General features: G+C 42.3%; 1 protein-coding gene across 1 annotated transcript in view; it reads left to right on the top strand.

Moving 5' to 3' along the window:
* CARMIL1 (capping protein regulator and myosin 1 linker 1) overlaps positions 1–19,578 on the top strand; it is a 303,970-nt gene that overhangs the window by 274,006 nt on the left and 10,386 nt on the right. Inside the window, 7 exon segments of the mRNA XM_070360729.1 lie at positions 1,471–1,537; positions 1,762–1,958; positions 10,216–10,328; positions 15,411–15,790; positions 15,793–15,845; positions 17,527–17,608; positions 19,223–19,426. Coding sequence (XP_070216830.1) covers positions 1,471–1,537; positions 1,762–1,958; positions 10,216–10,328; positions 15,411–15,790; positions 15,793–15,845; positions 17,527–17,608; positions 19,223–19,426 — 1,096 coding nt within the window.

The raw sequence follows: 19,578 nt of genomic DNA on the forward strand, positions 1-19,578 counted from the left end.
GCTTCCTTCAGCCCACTGCAAGGCCAGTTTTGGGGAGAACTACCTTGAAACTGGATTCCTTTCCAGTTGCATTAGATTGATTGTGTTTCTATTGAACCTGTAAAGTCTATGTTTTATAAAAAGATATTCTTCTGATTGTCTGCCTTTAAAAAAGAAAAGAAAAACCCTTGAAAGAACCAAATCTGCTAGTTTCATTGTGTATTTCAGGAAGACCAGTCTAGATTTAAATTCTATTGCTCATCATTTTTTAATCTCCCTTTTCTCTCAGTAATATGTAATAGCAAAAGTTTTATTATTAAAACTGGCATAGAATCATCAAAACTATAAAGCTCTTTGCTTTAAAGATCAACAAGAAAATTTATTCTTCGAACTGAAGAAAGGTTATCAACCTTGTGGATTTTTTTTTTTTTTTTTTTTTGAGAAAGCTTTAGATGACAGCCGACTAAGTGAAATGAAAGTCTACAAACTAAGTTCTTTGAGTTATGTTATCTTTCAGTTTTCACCAATACTAGTTTCTAGGATCAAACATTTAACATTCCTAAAAGCCATCCACTTGTATACTGATAACAAGTGGTGAGGTAGGAGGGATGCTGGGCTGACTTTTATAGCTGGCCTGGCCCTGGCCCTGCTCCTGTTCACTTGAATGGTGGTCTTTATCATCTCTGTGACTCAGTTTCTTCATTAGAATTTGTTTGTGGAGGTGATGACAAAGGTCCCTTCCAGCTTTGACAGGAGTGATTCTGTTGAGGGAGATGCTGATGTCTTCCTTGGATTTGACTTTACACAATCAACAGTTGACACCAATGCTAGAAAACAGGCTCTTAATAAATTTCAGCCATGGTTTGGATTTTAGTCTCTCTTTTTTAAAGAACAAGCAGGATCAAAGATGAGAAGTGGCAGCAGATACAGACATGGCAACTTTCGTTGGTCTTTATGGTCTTTACCCATAATATAAAGATCAAAATTTTGGGGGGAGAAATGTGAAACGAAGCAGTTAAATAACTTAGATCATTAAAATGACAGAGTCCGATGTTGCTCATATTGCTATTGCTGTGATAATGAACAGTGAATGATCATGCTTTCAATTTTTAGCAACTGATTTTTACAGTCTTTCCTTCTTATTCATTGTATCCGTTTTAACATCCTCATGTGAAGCTGGGAGTTATATTTATACTGTTCATTGTTCTTTTTAGCCATAAAAATAGCATTTAACTGATTAGGCCTGGGGGAAAGAAGAAGTGGGCTGTATATCATTTGAGAAAATGACAAACATTTAGAAATGTCTCAGCTTAGTCTTTGTAGTCAGGTTGTCAGAGGTCACCAGCCATCCTCTAAAAAGTAAAATACTGAGCTTAAAACGATTGGTCCCTAATATTCCTACCCCGCCCTATACCTGCCAGATGTTTCTAAAGTTTGGAGGTCAAGTTTTCTGGGAAAAGTGTCTAAGTACTTTCTTTATTTTATTGGTAGATGACTCCTAAATCCAAAAGGAAGACCATCCACAGCCGAATGCTGCGGCCTGTTTCCAGGGCTTTTGGTGAGTATTCCATTTTGTCAGTCATTTTCTTGTAACTATGAAACACCCTCAGCAAGGACCCTGGACCACTTCAAGGGTACTTTGCAGGGATGCTCTAAGTGAAGAGGGTTAAGTGATTTGTGAATGGGTGTTTGCTATTCCCTGATAGACTTAAAATTACTTTTAGCAAATTTTTATCCATCTCCATGCAGTAATCTTCAGCCTGAGGCTTTACTTTCTTTTAGAAATGGAATTTGATCTAGATAAAGCCCTAGAAGAAGTGCCCATTCATATCGAAGACCCGCCTTTTCCATCCATCCGACAAGAGAAGCGGAGCTCAGGGTTTATCTCTGACTTGCCCTCCGAGGAAGGAAGGAAGCTGGAGCACTTTACCAAGTTAAGACCAAAACGGGCTAAGAAGCAGCAGTCCACGCACCCAGCGGTAGGTGGGCTGGTGGCCCCTCCCTGTCCTCCTCCAGGGAAAACTGCAGAGTCTTATAAAAGTGCCTTGTATATGTGAAAGCTTGTAGGTAAGGACATTAGAACCTCTACGTATGTGTGAGATTCACGCAAAATACCTCACTTGGTGCTCAACATTTTCAGAAAAGAGAATGCTGGAAAGTTTTCAACCCTTTCGAACAAAGTTGCCCCCTTGAAATCTTTATGAAAGTATCAATCATGTGGGTATAATAAACAGGCTACTCTAAGGAGTTGTATAGTGTATGGGTATGAAAAGATGGAAAATAAGTACTGAAGAATTCATTTGTGATTAAAAATTGCTTGTGTTTGATTTTGGAGGGCCCCATATACTCCTCCACCTCTGTGTTCTGGCCTCCTCTGGCCCCCTGGCTTTTGATAACCCACAAGCTGGGAGGACCATGTGAGTGGCATGCCTCTCAATACCCTGCTCTTTACTCAGGGGACGATGGAACTGTTTGTGCTAATGAGGCTTAATGCAATTGACCCCATGTCTCTCTCTGGTTAGTCTCTTCTCTCCTTTGCAGACAGACTCCTTGGAAAAATTGGTCTATGCCTGTGGTGCTTCTTCCTCACCTTGCCATCACTCTGCAACCCACCAAAGTCTGCACTCTGTACCTCTCCACCCTCAAACTGCCCTGCTAAAGGTCACTCTTGACCTAATCCTGTGGACCCTTGGCAGCTGTCAGCATGCTTGACATTGCAGCAGTTACTTGACCCGGAAAGCTCCATCCTTCAGGGCCTCTGAGCATCACTCTCTTTTCTATTCACCTCTCCAGTGATGCCTTTGCTGCTTCCCTCTGCCTAGCCTGTGAGCATATTATTTGTCTGGGTGATGCCATCTGAACCCATGGCTTTGGTCTCCTTGTTGTTGACTCCTGCCCCTCTGCTGAACTCTAGCTTCAGATATTCACCTGCCTCCTGAACTTGAATGTCCCAGAACAACTCACGTTCAACAAACTCAAAACTAGGAGCCTTTCTCTATGAACCTGCCCTGCTCCACAAGGAGCATCACTGGTGAACAAGCTAGAAACCTGGATATGATCCTGACCACCATCTCCCTGCCGTCAGCCCCACCTGCTCCTCCCCTTCCTCCTTGTCATCCCTGTAGCCCTCGCTCTCATCCTGTGTTTCAGACCTCTAGTGATACAGCCTTTTGGTCATGGCTTCCTCTCTTCCCATTCCCTCATCCCCCCACCCTTAGCTCCTGGATGGATAACTACTCATCCTGCAGACCTCCAATGAGGCACAACTTCTCCCTCCCTGTCTCCACCTCTGTACTTGCACACAGGTGGGGGTGCACGACTCTGCAGAAAGCTGTTCTCATATGCTGGCTGTGCACAGTGCACAGCCTGAGCAACTGTCCATGGAGGCCCCGCTCCCCCAGTGCCTGACGCTTTTACTCTGTTACAGCCCTCGCTGTACAGTGTTTGCACACTGTAAGCATAGCCTCCTCCTTGTGTGTAAGTTCCATGTGGGAAGTGTGTGGTTTATCATCTGTAGTTGTGTGTTGAGCACTTAGCATGAGTTTAGAACATAGCAGGCATTCAGTACTCATTGGATGACAGGAGGGTGACTGGAGTCGTAAATGGAGAAAAGTCACAACCAGTTATCTGAGTGGTCAGGCATTTGCTCATATCAGATCCAGGGTGCTCGTATTTGGTTGCTCTCTCATTTGATTCTGAATAGCTTGACATGGTTTCAGAAAAACAAATTTTAGTGAATTGTTTTCTTTTCCAACTTACTTCTTAGTGCACTATTACATATTCTTTGAGGAATAAACTACTCTCTCTCTCTCTTTTTAAACAAGGGAAAAGCCTTTTCAGATAGGGAAAAGACACACCACACACGCCACATTCTACTTGGTTATGGAATAAGTGGTTCCTCTGGCTCTTTCCTTGTGGAGAGTCATTAGCAGTACAACATATATGTGACACAAGGGCTAACTTTCCCCTTAAGTCGGTGACTCTGGGAAAGAGAATGTTTTTTCTTTTAGTCATTTGAGAAATGAGAAAGAGGGAAGGGAAGAGAGCGGTGGCAGAGTTTTGGTGGAGGAATGTACTCAGGTCTATTCTAGAGAGATCTTGACCTTGTCCACAGGAAAGCTAGGATTCATAGGGTCAGCACACCCCAGGGTGCTCCATCCTAGGGACGCATGTTGTCCTCAGATAACGGATTACGGTCCTGGGTCTGAACAGATCTCGCCTCTTCCCAGAGGCTTAGCGAGTGTACAGTTTGCTCTCCCTTGGATGCACAGAGTGCGATTTTCAAAGCGCTTTCACATTGAATTCTGCGAAGCTGCCACACAGGCCCCAGCACCTGCATCTTCCAGTGGAGGGTGAGAAGGTTGCAGCATTTAGCAGCAGCAGTCATTTAATATTGGTGTTGTTTTGGTTTTGTTTGGACAGACTAGGTAGCCCCAGCCCACCCTAAGTCAATCTTAGCTTTTCTAGAGCTTGTCCTTGATGCCTAATGCCCCAGTGGGCTTTTCTGGGTATCAGAATTCTCAAAGCCCAAGTATGGAGGCTGTTCTTAATTTGAACATTTCTAATTCTGAATGTGTGGGTTTTCCTTCCTACACTGATTAATTCTTCAGCTCTCTGGACACAACTGGCTGTCTACAGGTCAGTTCAATTTTGACTCCTCAAGTCAAGGGCTCGGGGGTACCCTCACTTCAGATACCAGTCCCAGGTTGTCTCCTATACTTCTGACAAACTGTAACTTCATGGGGGGTTTCCATGCTCCCTTCCTTTGCTTAGATAATTTGCTAGAATGGCTCACAGAACTCAAGAGGAGATTTTGCTTACTATTACTGGTTTATTATAAAGGATACTGTCAACTGAAATGAAAACCCACAGCGTGAGACCTGTGAGTTTCAGTTCTCTTTGGAGTCTTACTGAGGACTATAGCCTGGGGACAGCCTCTCAGAAAACTGCTCATAGAGGTGGCAGACGTCAGCAGCAGTAGAAGGTTGCTGCTGTTCATGAGGTGCAGATATCTTAATGATTTCAGTACTTTTCTAAGTATGGGAAGATGCATGAAATTAGGTTGAGAAAATTTTCTCGAAAATATTGGTCTGAAGTCCTATTCTGCCAATTTTTCTGAATCACAGAGTCTCATTCCTGATTTGCACCCTGAACTCCTTTCAGGGTGTGTTGAAGGGCAGTGACTGCAGTGGCTAATGGCTTAATTCCTATAGAACCACAGGGCCAGAAACAATCTTAGTTGGCAGTTGTTGCCCATATTGACTAATGGGATGTAAATCAGAGATTCCCACGATCCTTCTTGGGTATGATTAATTTGTTATAGCAGTTAACATACACATTACATACTGAATTACCCATTTATTATAAAAGGATGTAACTCAAGAACAGCAGGCTTAGGGAGAGATGTCAAGGAGGGGCTCAGCACTTCCACGCCCTCTCCAGCATGTCACATTCCCTGCATCTCCATATATTCATTCACCCGGCAGCTCTCCCAACCTTGTCCGTTGGGGGATTTAAGGGAGACTTCATTATTCAGTCATAATTGATTAAATCACTGGTCATTGGCAATGATTAAACTTCCAGACCTTCTCAGCTCCCTAAAGTTCAGGGGCTGGGACTGAAAGTTCAACCCTCTAATCATGTGGTTGGGTCTCCTGGATATCAACCCCCATCTTTAGGTGGTTCCAAAGTCACTTCATTAATGTAATCAAAGCACCTTTATGGCTCTCATCAGGAAATTCCAAGGGTGTAAGAGGTCTGGCCAGAAATAGGGATGAAGATGAAGTATGTATTTGTTGTTATAGATCACTACATCACAACTATCTTCATAAAGTTAGTTGAGGACCTTTCTCCTTTTTCTCCTCTCCTGTTTCTGGAGCAGAGTTTGCATGTCATATAGATTTTCTGTTCCTCTCCTGGAAAGCCACCTGGGCCTGATGTGTTACGAGTGCACATAATGCTCATTGGTGGATTTTTTTTTTTTTAAACTAGGGATTTGATTTCTTTTGTTACAGATCTGTTGACAAAAAAATTAATCAACAGTCAATCTAACAAAGAAGTGGAAAATTTTATTTGCAGCAACCTGAGGATTATAACCTGGGAGACAGACAGTCTTTCAGGACTGTTCTGCCGTTAGAGGTCAGAACACAGTTACATAAGTTTTTGAGACAAAGGGTTATATGTCAGATGATGTACTGACAGTTCACACAATCCAGGCCTGCATGTGCAAAGAGAAGTGGGCCATCCTGATCCCTTATAAGATTATCTCCTAAGTAGGTCTGATTAAGGTAGATTCATAATACACTCTGGAGGGGAGAGAGAAGGTCCAAATGGGCAAAGAAAAATTTTCTGTTTAAATTTTTCTTGCCTTACCAAAATATATGAATTTTATTTCATCAGATCTATTCAGATTACCTAATTCTCCTTGAGACCATTTTGGTAATTTCTATTTTTCTAGGATATTGTCCACTTAGTTGTTTCTAGAATTCTTATGAGTCTTTAATCTCTTTTGTATCAATAGCTCTGTCCCAATTTATTTCATTTCTAATATATTTTAATGCTTCTATCCTAATTTTGCAAGGTCTCATTTACTAAAAGTGAAAGTGATAGTCACTCAGTCATGTCCAACGCTTTGTGACCCATGGAATTCTCCAGGCAAGAATATTGGAATGGATTGCCATTCGCTTCTTCAGGGATCTTCCCAACCCAGGGCTTGAACCCTGGTCTCCTGCATAGCAGGCAGATTCCCTACCATCTAGGAGTCTTTTTCAAAGAATTAGCTTTATTATTCCTCTCAAGTTCATTAATTTTTGTTTTTGTTTTTTTTTAATTTATTTTACTTCCTTTTGGATTCCCCTTTTCCTGGCTTGATTGCTTGGCTCTTTTCATGTTTCTTACTGTCTAATACATGTGTATAAGATTTCATGATGATTCAACTCACTAATTAGCACTCTTTGGGTTTTTTGTTCAGAGTCACTAATGTACCTAATTGTTCTTGCTTCCTGCCCATCTCTCTCCATCCGGCCTGTGGAGACATTAGGAGAGATCTGACAGCTGCCTTGTCAAAATCCAGGCGCATCTCCTCCGGTGTTGCCCTGGTGCATTCATCTTAATAATCCAGGCAAAGGGAGAACAGAGGGTGGTCTGAATTGTCTTTAGTCTTCATAATCACCGGCTTATCTTCTAAGCATTCACAAGTTATCCTTTTAGCATTTACTTATATATACACAGGCGATGAGAAATCTGCCCTCTTTCTTTCTCAGACACCAACAACAACCACTTGTGATTTTATTTGCAAAATCCTTCCTCTGAGCACAGATGCAGTGGGTTCCAACCAGCGCAGGGATAAAGTTTTCTGCACTCCCTTCCCACCAGCTCTGCTCCCCTTTTTAGTCTGAAATTTATAATCCTTGACAGAAAAGACCAAAATCAAATGGAATTTTGAGAACTTCTGATGTCTATATGTCCTTCCCTTTCATTCTGCTGGCAATTGAGCTAAGGCCGCAGGTGTGTTTGGCCTTGAACCCCTCTGAGGAGCCGCCTATCATTTCAGTCTTCAGTGTTTCTGCTGCTCTTCTTGCAGGCTGCTGACACCTCTTACTTTTAACAGGTGCATTTTCAGCTGCATCTTGCTCAAGGTCTCCCAGTGATACTGGACTTCTCAATCTCTCTGCTCCTAGTCTCTTTATTTCTAAAATGATAGAGTTGGACCTGGGGTTTCTAAGGTTCTGTAAAAACTGGCTGGTCCTGCAAGATGGGAAAGCAGACTGCTTGTTGAGCTCAGCCTGCCTCCATCTCCGAAACCTGTTGATTGTTCATGTCCCCAGAGACCTTCTGTGCTAGCTGTGAATTGTTTCAAAGCAGGAAAAAAGAAAAGGGCTGAAAGGAGAAATTATACTTGTAAAAAAACTGCTTTTCCCCCTCAAAATGGGGAGAGGAATTTGAGAGGCAGCCTCTGAGGGGAAGTGAGGGTGTTGTGGAAGGATGCCCTAGGTTACGAGCATGTATTCTGGGGTTGTACCCTTGTCATCCATCACTCGGGTGACCTAAACAGGAGCCCCTCACACTCTGAGCCATGGTTTGATCTGGGACTAACCACAAGGCAGGATAAGACTATGTTTCCTTTTCAGTTCAAAGGGTAGGTATAAAGACAACAGTAAATGATCAAGCACTGTGCAAACTTAGGGAGCGATTATCACTGTAGAAATTCCAGTCTTCTTTTACAAAAGGAGAAGTTACATCCAAGCTAGCTCTGTGCTACTTTGTCTTTTGTAATCAAAACAGAAGTTATTCAATGAGCTGCTTTCCCTCCATAACTGCATTATTGAACTTGGCTGTTTCTCTGCTCTCCTGCAATGCACAGGAAAGCCTGGCTCCACTATAAAGTACCATTCAGACGAAAGGTATAATTGTTTTCACATTTCACAGGGTTCTTGGTCTGTTACCTGTTATCTGCTCACTTTTCAGCATTTTACAATCGTGAACTCAAACACACAGCTCGTTTCCATAATGGACCTTGCCAGTGAACGGAACGGATGGTTGTTTAAAGCTAATCATGGGTCTTTTTTTTAAAACAATGCCTGTGCAGACAAGAGCCAGCTTCCCTAGAGGCAGCTTGAGACTTGCAAATCAAGATCACAGAAAGGAGTTTTCCCACCACTCTGTGGCAAGATATCCAGACCAGATATCACAACCACATGGGAATCTGTCCTGTGCCCAAGAGAATGGGCAAGATACATGCTCTTTCTCAATGGCCCACAACCTATCTGTGTGAAATATTAATACACTTCGCAGACACAAAACCAAGCATGTTATTGAATTCACTGAGTTGTCCATTCAAAGACAAATGCTAGAGTGCTGAATGACTTTATAGCTCCTCACGAGCTTCTGTCCTGAGACTCGAGCTTTAGGCACCTGCCCCTGGATTTCCACAGCACCTCAAGCAACACTGCCTGAGATTACATGCGTCATCTTCTTCCTCAAATCAGATCTCTGAACTATGTTCCCTAGAATCATGCTGTCATCTACCCAGCCTGGAAACTTCAGCCTCATCTTAGGCAATGTCTTTTTCTTTCTTTCTCAGTTCCCTACTACTTAGTCCCACACCTCCCTCCAGATTAGACTAAACAATCACAGAAGTCTTTCACTGTGTTCTTGAATAGAATTTATTCTATTCTCCAATATATCGCCTTTTCCAATATAGCCTTCATGTTGCCCCAGAATTATCTGACCAAAACAGGTTGGGTCATGACACTTCTTCAGGGCTCCCTCTCACCTGCAAAATAAATTCCACGCTCTTTAATATAGGATTCAAGGGTGTTCACTGTCAGACCTTGTATTATTAGTTGGAAAGTATTCATTTATGAATGAGAGATCTGAGAGATGCTGAACTGGAAATGACTTAAGCCATGAGAAATACTTATTTTCTCACTCAACAAGAAATCCAAAAGTCTCGGGGTCTGGGACGGGTTTATTCAGCACAGCATAAGCATAGCTTCCACTGTTCTGCTCTGTCATCCTCAGCATGGTGGCTTTTATCCTCAGGCTCAATTCCTCTTGAACTCCAGGTGATTGCCATGGCTCAGACGTCACATCCTCTCTCATAACCATGTAGAAAAAAATACATCCCTTCTTCTGCAGGAAAACCTGCCCATGAACCCCCTTATATCTCACTGGCCAGAAGTATATCACACCAGTCACAGGCAAGGAGATAGAAGTACTGTTTAAGTATTCACGTCTTGAAATCAGAGTTCTTTCAGCAAGAAAGAGGAAGCAAGTGTGAGTGTGTGTGGGTGGGTGTGTTTGGAGTGGCCACTTTCAGTATCTGCTAGGGTTTATACTCAGCAGTTTACTCTGTCTATAAGCCTCAGGCCCCTGGTCACTGGAATTATTACTGTTCTCAAAACAGCGTGTCATTTTTTCGTGCATTCTCCTGCCTTACCAATGTGCCTGCAACGCCTTCCTGTGCTTCAAGAACACACGACTCTTCACAGCCTGTTAGGTTCCAAGCTGCTTCCAAGACAGCACTACTCAGCCTCAGTCCTTCAGCAGGTTTTGTGTTTATAGTGCATTTCTCACTTTGGTTTCTTTCTACCTTCATTTCTACATTTGACTTCTATTCCGATAGACTATAGGGCCCTATCTCCATCAGTTGTGTCCTTGCCATGGCCTTTGTGTGTCTTAAATCTAGTGATACATATTGAATGTAAATTAATATCACACCTGTTTGGTTTGCAGGGCTGTGCTACCAGCATAGTCTCCCAAGATGGTGAGCAGAACGGTCTTATGGGGAGAGTGGATGAAGGTGTAGATGAATTTTTCACCAAGAAGGTGACCAAAATGGATTCCAAGTGAGTTCAGAGTCATTTCACTAATCACACCATTTAATTCACATTTAAATTACTAACAGTGATAATTTTAAACTTAGTATGTACTAAGGCTCTTATTTCATAAGTATATAAGATAGACATTTGACAGAGGGTTTACTTTTCTGGTGGTTTGCAAGACCACCATCAACTGGGAACTTGTTAGAAACGTGAATTCTCAAACCTGTAGCCCAGACCTACTGAATGAGAAACTAGAGGTGGGGGCTGACAACCTGTGTTTTAATAAGCCCTCCAGGGTATACTGAGACACACTCATGTTGAAGAACCACTGTAATATCTAAATCAGACCACAAAATGTATCTCCCCAAGGGTTTTTTGTTTTTTCCTTTTAGGGCTTTATTACATTCATCTGGATGTATCTCAGACAATGAGATACGTTTGGCAGGCTGAAATTACTAACAGTGGACCCTTGAACAATGCAGGTTTGAATGGCTTGGGTCCACTTATTTGTGGATTTGTTTCAATAGTAGATACTTCGATACTACACAGGCCCTGGCTGGTTGCATCTGTGGATGTGGACAAACTCGGATACTGAGGACTGACTGTGAATTAACTCCCTCATTATTCAGAGGTCAACTGTATTTTTAAATTCCCCGTGTTTATGATTTGATATGTCTGGGAGCACACATCATTCATTGCTAAGTAGCACAGCTTTACCAGAGTCAGAACGACAACAATTAGTAAAGAGGCTTCAGATTTAGCCTCTGAAAAGTTCTGTCTGAATTTTCTTATTACCAAGACAGACTTTCCTTAGAAGTCAACTCAGTGGTACTTTTATTAACAGCTTAACTTGAAACACTCAAGCCTTTAAGCATGACTTGTACCAAGTTATTTAATCTCCAACTAAATGCAGATCCACTCCCAAGTACTGAATAAGGATTTGTGTTGGTGAAATGTTCTTCACCTGAGATATCAAATCCAGGAACTAATTTAAACCATCCTGATAAGTGGAGGGTGGGCAGGCCGGGCACAGGGAAGGAAAACTGGTCCATTCTATAGATTGATGTGCCTTATCTTGCCTTTGCAGGATGGCGAGGTGGGAGCAAGTTAAATTTTTATATCCATAACAGTATAACTTACTGAATGTTATAAGCTTTAGGACCCAATTATTTATCTCCTTTGACACTGGCCTTGAAGCTTGCCATACTGGGGAAAATTCTATTCTCTCCTTCAAGATCCAATGTAAATATCATTTATTCTTTGAAGCTTTTCCCTGCCTCATTTCCTCTCCTCCCCAATTAACAACCCTTTGTCTATTGCTGACTTGATACTTTTTTCTTTTCATCTTCCGCATACATCTGTTAGAGCAACATAATCCCCTGAGGGTTTTTTTGTTTTTCTTTTTTACATTGTGGGGAATGGATGAACATAGTCTTAATGCAAAAGGTTCAGGAAGTACCAACATAAACTGAGCCAAATGGGGAAATCCCTCTTAATGATCTGTTTTCAAATCTTTTCTTCCTATAGAATACTGTCCTTCACCAACAAACGCCTGGGTCTGATTTCTTATTATAACTTCGTGTCTGACAAAGCCCATAATGTATAATCTGCCCTCAGTCACTCTTGGTTGAATGAATCAAGACAATCTTGGCCTGTATCTGTATAAACAGATAATACTGTAGGCTCTCCTCGTCCCAAACTTTTGATGTTGAATTAGTGGAGCGGTCTGTGCACATTCAACTCGGATCGTATGTGTCGTCACTGCCAGGGGGATCTCCTCTGCCCTTAAAGTCGCCTCCTCCTCTAATAAGCCCAGTGAAAGTTGGGCAAACTTTATAAGGTGTAAACCCCACTTTCTACAAAGATACTGCTTTAGGAGGATTCTCTTCATGTTCTAGTACACAAATAGAACTAGGTGCATCAAATTTCATCAAATAATGATGGAATTTATTAGAAGTTGTGATTTGTTTCATTTCTTTTTGTTACATAAAAACAGATCATTGTCAGTTTGCTATGTAGAGGTCCAGGCATAGGTCAAACCATCAAGTAGTATGAAGGAAGTTTGAAAATCGAAGTTCAACATGCTCCTTGTAGTTTAAAATGTCAGAGGTGTTTTAAGGTGTTTTATAAAAAAGAAAGAAAAAAAAACCTTGTTTCTTTCCCTACTCCCCAGAGGCAATTAATTCCTATTCTTTTAGCTGTTTGTTTCCATATTTCATAATAACTTTTTTGTTGTTGCTATTTATTTTTCAAATAGTGACCATAACTAGTGGCTTCTTACTATAGAGGATGATAATGTAGCTCCTACAGTACAGTCTGACCCTACTGTCCACCAAACGCTTGCAGGCAAACACACATACACTTCTATTTTTTCATCTTTTTCTTACCCCTCCTTGCCTCAACTCTGAGATTTTCTCAGTTTTATCTTCCAACCTTGAGTTTTCTATTTCCGCTATCACATTTTTCATCTTAGTTAACTGTGTCATCCTCTCCAGTACTCTTGCCTGGAAAATCCCATGGATGGAGGAGCCTGGTGGGCTGCAGTCCATGGGGTCTCAAAGAGTCGGACACGACTGCGCAACTTCACTTTCACTTTTCACTTTCATGCATTGGAGAAGGAAATGGCAACCCACTCCACTGTTCTTGCCTGGAGAATCCCAGGGACGGGGGAGCCTGGTGGGCTGCCGTCTATGGGGTCGCACAGTCAGACACGACTGAAGCGACTTAGCAGCAACTGTGTCATAATTGTTGGCTACATTAGTATTTCATGTTTACTTCATTATAAGCATGTAAATGTTCAGAGCTGAGTTATACAATATGCAGTGATTATATTGCCTTTCCAACTTTTTATTTTCCCTGGAGTTAATAATTGTCCCCTTTTGAATTTGCTTAGTTTTCCGTATACCTGTCACTGACATGCCTTCTAAATCTCTGTAAAGGTATGAATGTTCTCTCAATCTCCTCACATCTTCTCAGTTTCATCTTCCTGGGCACATACTTCACTACTGTCTGACCACTCCAGCCTGGCCTTTAGGTCTGGTCCCCTGCTGTCCTCCTGGGGTCCCCACTTTGCCATCTGTTGGGGGTTTCTCCTCACTCATTCCTGTGTCTTTCCCGTTTCCTTTGGCTGGGTCATCCTCTTCCTTACTTCACTCTTGTTCTGGGGCAGCAGCATCTCTGGTTACTTGCTGAAGAAGGAAGTACAGGAGGTGAGTTTCTGAAACTCATATGTCTTGCATTTTGGTTAATACTGTGACAGCTACAGAACTTTAGATTGTAATCCATCTTTCTTTAGAATTTTGAAAACCTGGTCCCCTTATCCTCTCACTTCTAATGTTGCTCTAAAAATCCAGTGTCATCTTGAGCCCTCATCCTTTGTTGCTTGTTTTTCTGCTTCTCAGAAAGTATCTGGGATCTTCTCTCTGTTCTTAGTATGTTGACATCTTATGGTGATATGTTCTATGTGGGTTTTTTTATCTTGTTTTGTTAAAACCCATTTGTTAGGCACTCATGAGCCATTTCAATTTGGAAATTTGTGTTCCTTGATTCTGGAATTTTTCTTGAATTATTTTTCATAATTTCTTTGCTTCCTTTTTCTCTATATTCTTTTACTTAAACTTCTATTATTCAAATTGTATTTCTTCTCTTTATCCGCTAGTATTTAAAAAAGAAAAACTGTTTCTCTTGTATTTCTTCATCTTTTTCTTACCCCTCCTCCCCTCAACTTTCTGGGAGATTTTCTCAGTCTTATCTTCCAACCTTGAGTTTCCCATTTCCGCTATCAAATTTTTTGATTATTCTTGTTTCATGGATTATATTAACACATATACCTCTTGTATACATGGGGGATACCCAGGAACACTAACTCCCTGAAATGGCCCACAGCACCACCTTACATACCATCTTCAGCTAAAGACGGAAGAGAGACTGTTAGGGGATGTTGTTGTGAACCAGGTAAACAAGGGGTAAGGTTGTTATGCAGGTGTGAGTCCTGGTCCTTCTCTGTTGATAAATTTCTAGGGATCCAGTTATGCTGCTTCTCCTAGTATGGAGAGGAATACCCCCTTACAACATGGTGATTTTCTGTATAAATGTATATTTCTCTTACAGAAGAGAAATTTCCCCTGTGTCTGCTGTTCCTTAAAAGTAACCAGCCTAAAATAATGCTATGCCACAAGCATATTATGGGATGGCACGTTCTGTGTCCCTTCACCTGAAATCCATTTGCTTCTGGGCCTTCCCAACTAATACTTCAGGGGTCAGCTTTCCCAGATTTATGAAGTCAGTTTCTACTCCTAACTGTTTTGGCTTCCAAACTATTGTTTTTGCTTTTTCTCCTCTCTGGTGCTTAGGCCTTTTTTCTTTTTTAAAAAAATTCTCCTGCTGGCATTTTCCTGGGGACTCAGAGGAGATACATGGGTGTCCTTCCAGCTCTTAGTAAAAAGCTCTCATGATACTTGCCATTCAGCCCAAATCATTTACTTTCTCCCCATCCATTTCCCAGGTTTCAGGATGTTCAGAATATTCTGACAAACTTCTCCCAAAGATCACCAGCTGCTTTTTCATGTCATTCCCTCTTTCCGTGGTATTACATTTCTTTTGGTTTTGAATAGTGCTTTTTATTTTTATAATTTATTTTTACATTTAAGCAAGGATCTGGATCATGGATCCCACTTAGGGTGGGATTTCAGATGTTATCTAATGATTGTGGAGGGATTACACGTGCTTAAGGGAAAATCTGGGCCTTTCCAGTGCCCTCCAAATTAAATAAGGCAGTCACTCATCTATGCCATGAGTGGATCTACCTTTTTCTAAAAGTTCTTACTAGTGGAGAGGCACTTGACTAGAGCATTTAAACAGAAAAAACTCACCTCTGCTCTCAATCCTCCCAATGATACCTTCAGATTCTCATTCTTAATTTTTATGTGCCTCAGGTTCCTCACCTGTGGATATGATGATAGTCAACCTTCCAATTTCCAAGTCAGCTTTTTAAAATGTTTCAAAATTGTTGCTATATAAGCAGCCATCTCCTTATTTCTATTTTGAGTGACTGTTGCTGAAGCTTTAATTACAGTACACCCAACAGGATTTTCTTTTGAATTATAGGCGATGGTCAGCGAGGGGCTCAGAGTCCCACGAGCTTAGTGAAGGAGGAGATGAGAAGAAAAAACGTGACTTTCGGAAAACTGGCTTTCTCAATTTAATCAAACCCCGGAACAAACCTGAGCGGTCTTCAACAGTCTTGACAGCAGAAGAACTCTCCTCCCCCAAGGCGGGAGTCAGAAGTCCAGCTGTGGACGCCCCCAGGAAGGACACAAAGCCAGCCGAGCACAATGGCAGTGCTGATCGGGTGGAGGAGATCAAAACACCCGACTCCTTAGAAGAAAGTCAAGGGGAAGACGTGGGGAAGGTGGACCGGAGTGACAGCAAGGGCAGCCCACAGGGAGGGCGAAGGTACGGGGTCCAGATGATGGGCAGTGGGCTGCTGGCGAGATGAAAGCCAAGCAGGAGATGAAAGCCAAGGCTGCTTGCTCACTGAAGGTAAGGGAGAGGGTCTCTTTTGACTTGGTTGCCTTTGTCATTTTTGTCTTCACGCCGTTTTTATGGGCAAGACAGGTACAGGAAAACAGCCTGAATTAAATAAAAATCCCCAAACAAATGGCTCTTTCCTAAAGGACGCAGAGCACAGACAGGACCTGGCCATGTTTTTCCACCAGCACTAGGGTCACGCGCTCCTGAAGAGCCTCAGCCTTGGAAGGTCGGGCAGTGGCTGCAGGTCCATGTCTCACCTGCTCAGGTGCTCCTGTGCCTGTCACAGAAACACGTGACAGCTGTGCCAAGGACGTGCTCCACTCTGGGGAAAGACTGTTGAATCCAAATGGAGACCCAAGGGTCACTGGAGATAGGACAACTGACGGAGGCAAATAAAATGATTGAAACCAGATTCTAGTTCTAACCAGGGAGATCTGTTTTTCAGTTATTTTCAGAGTTTATGTCCTTTTCCAAACCTGAAAGTTCCTTGCTAAATTTAAGGTTTATTGTTAGAATTAATTGAATATTTGACTATGGAGATATGTTGTGTTGCTATGAAGACACATTTTATCATTAAAAACTGCTGAGTACCCCCAACGCGATGGACATGAGTTTGAGTAGGTTCCTAGAATTGGTGATGGACAGGGAAGCCTGGCGTGCTGTAGTCCATGGGGTCGCAAAGAGTTGGACACAACTGAGTGACTGAACTGAACTGAGTACCCCCAAATCTGCATTACTTATTTCTGAACCTCTTTTAAAGGTATAAGTTGTGTATTTATTTTTCTTCCCTTTTTTAACCTCTGTATTTTTCCTGCCCTCAGGAAAAACTCAGGTTTTGGTGTCTGTGCACTGTCTTGAGCTCTTTTATGTTTATAAAACTGGGTTCTCCAACTTTATTTAAAGTATCAGAATAAAACAGTTCATCTTGATGAACTCTTGATTTTCAGAAAGTAAGTGGTTATACCAGGACACAGAGGGCTTGTTTTATATTACTTCTAAAGATACTGATTGTTTCATTAAATCCTGCATCCCACATGATTTTACAGCTGTTCATCATAGTTCTTCCACCAGCACCACCACTGTTCTCTAGCAATTTTCTATTTACAGATCCCTCCTAACTCACTCATTAGCTCTCAGAAGAGAGTTGGGATAAAACTATATTCTGTTAACTCAACAAAGGGAGGCACGATGCGGCCTTCACTGGCCAGAATTCTGAGTAAATACTGTGACCACATCTTTGATGAGTCAGATGCCCAAGGAAATGTTTACTATTTTAGTCTGTTTTATAGGCTTTCTTTACAACAAGGAATGTGCTGTTTTGACTAATGAGCTGTTTATTTTATACTGTTTCCATCGATGAATATAGCTGTCTTTTGGTAGAAAGATGAGAAGTGCTGGAGGGTTTTTTCCCTTGTGCTTTGGATTTGATAAATAGATGGGCTCCAAGTGACAAAATTCTTAGGATTTAAGTTGCCCAAAACATACACCAATGATCTTAAAGCGCCATCTAGCGTTTCCTGTAGTTTTGTCTCAGCAGCAGAGCCTCAGGGAGACGAAGTCAGGCACAGTCAGTGTCACCGCAGGAGAGTTAAGGAGCCATTATTTGTTGCTACTTATGATGTGCTTTGTTCTTTCTCTTGACACTTTACATAACTATGCACTTTTGCGATGGGGTGCTTGAATTTTTTAGAAACTTGGGAACGATGCTGTCTCCCAGGATTCTTCCAGCCTGACCTTGAGCAGCACAGAACGGTTGGATGGAGGTGGGGCTGGTAAGTCAGGCCACTGCCATCACCCACTTAGGACAAACTATTACCTTCTGGTCCCAGGAGTCGCATGTGATTGACAGAAGGGAAATAAAGATGGAGAGCAAGAATGGACCTTGACTTTCCCTAGAAGACCACAGCCCTTCACCTGGCCCAGCTCCACTTAGGGGCTCATTCCCACCATGATAACTTAGCACCTGGACAAGGCACCTTTCCTGATTCCACAAAGGGAAAGAGATTTCCTTGAGAAGAACTCCTAAACGGGGGGCATTTGGGAGGGGGAAAAAGAGAGGGGACATGGCTGATGAAATCAATTATTATTGGAGTGTAATTGACTTAGAACACCGAGTTAGCTCCAGGTACACACCATGGAGATTTGATATTTCTATTACAAAGTGATCATCATGCAAGTCTAGTTACCATTTGTCACCATATGAAGTTATTACAGTATTAGTGACTGTATTCCTTCCCCAGGCTGTACACTTCATCCCTGTGGTACACTTATTTTGTCTCCAGAAGTTTGTGCCTCTTAATCTCCCTCACCCCTCTACCCCTCTGGTAACCACCTGCTTGTTTCCTGTATCCATGAGTCTGTTTTGCTGATGTTTTTAAAAATAAGCCACATATAGTATATAGCAGGGAGCCCTTTTAATTGACATGAGGGAATGCTCTTTTCTCTCAGCTTGAACATCCATGAATATTCAACATCCTTTGTCCCTTTGACTTTTTAGGTGTAGTAAGAGAGTAAGAGACCTTAGATGGAAACTGGAGAGTAACTTGTTAATTACCTCATTTTGCTGTTTGACATTCTTGTGTTGAACTTTAATAAGGAAAGAGACTATAACTCATGTTCAGCCAGTTTATATTTCCTTGTTATCTGGATAAATTAAGGCAGCAGGAGATGATGCTCCTGGAGTGGTTCTCACTAAACGTGAGGTTTGGGACACAGTCCTCTTCTCCCAGAGCCTGCAGCCCAACTCCAGAGTGTCATCCAGAACAGAGGTGCCTACGGTTGGTTATACTGTACCTTGTGCCAGATCTAAGGAAGATCTGAGTGCTTCAAATGCGTTGAGACCTGCTCTTGCCCCTGTATGCCCCTATGGGCATGTACCCTGTTAAACATGAGGCTTGTCATCCGTGGAATAGTCAGAAGTGATCAGAAGAGTGCCATCGAGTTCACTGTTTTTCTACCAAGAATCGTAGTTTTCCACCAGCATGTTTTGATTCTGAAAACATGCCAGAATAGCGTGTTGCTGTTCTAAAATATCTTTGGTGACAGATACAAACTAAGGGTTACCACTGGGGAGGGGCTGGGAGGGAGGGGCAAGACTGGGGAAGGGGATTAAGAGATACAGCCTGCCAGGTACAAAATAAGATACAGGCTATAATGTACAGCACAGGGAATATAGCCAGTATTTTATAACTACATTATAAGGAATATAGTCTATAAAAATATTGAATCACTATGTTGGACACATGAAACAAATATTGTAAGGCAACTATACTTCTATTAAAATAGCTGAGAAATTATAAACAGCTATAGAAGTCTCTAAAGGATTGGTTTCTTTCACCTTTGACTTTTACAGTAAAGTGTGCTTTTTGTGCCCGTTTTCATTTTAGTGCCTAAAGTGCATCCAGAGAACCGCTTCGGTTTGGGAACCCCAGAAAAGAATGCCAAAGCCGACCTCAAGGCGGAGGCGGTCTCCAAGCCCCGGAGCTTTTCCAACAGGCCCACCAGCCCGAAGCCCCTCCTGCAGGCCCCCAAACCCAACCTGGCGGCACGGCCCACCATTCCGCAGAAACCAAGAACTGCCTCGCGGCCTGGTAAGGACTGGTTTTTGCCGATTGGGAAGTAACACTATGACCAGGTGGCTTCCCAAGCTGGAGGGCCTGGACCTCCACACATGTTTCCAGGGTGTCTGGTGAACATGACTGGGGAGGGGGAGGTGTCTGCAGGAGAGGGCCATGAGAATCCT

The sequence above is a fragment of the Bos mutus genome, chromosome 23 (genome assembly GCF_027580195.1).
Source record: "Bos mutus isolate GX-2022 chromosome 23, NWIPB_WYAK_1.1, whole genome shotgun sequence".
Lineage (NCBI taxonomy): Eukaryota > Metazoa > Chordata > Mammalia > Artiodactyla > Bovidae > Bos > Bos mutus.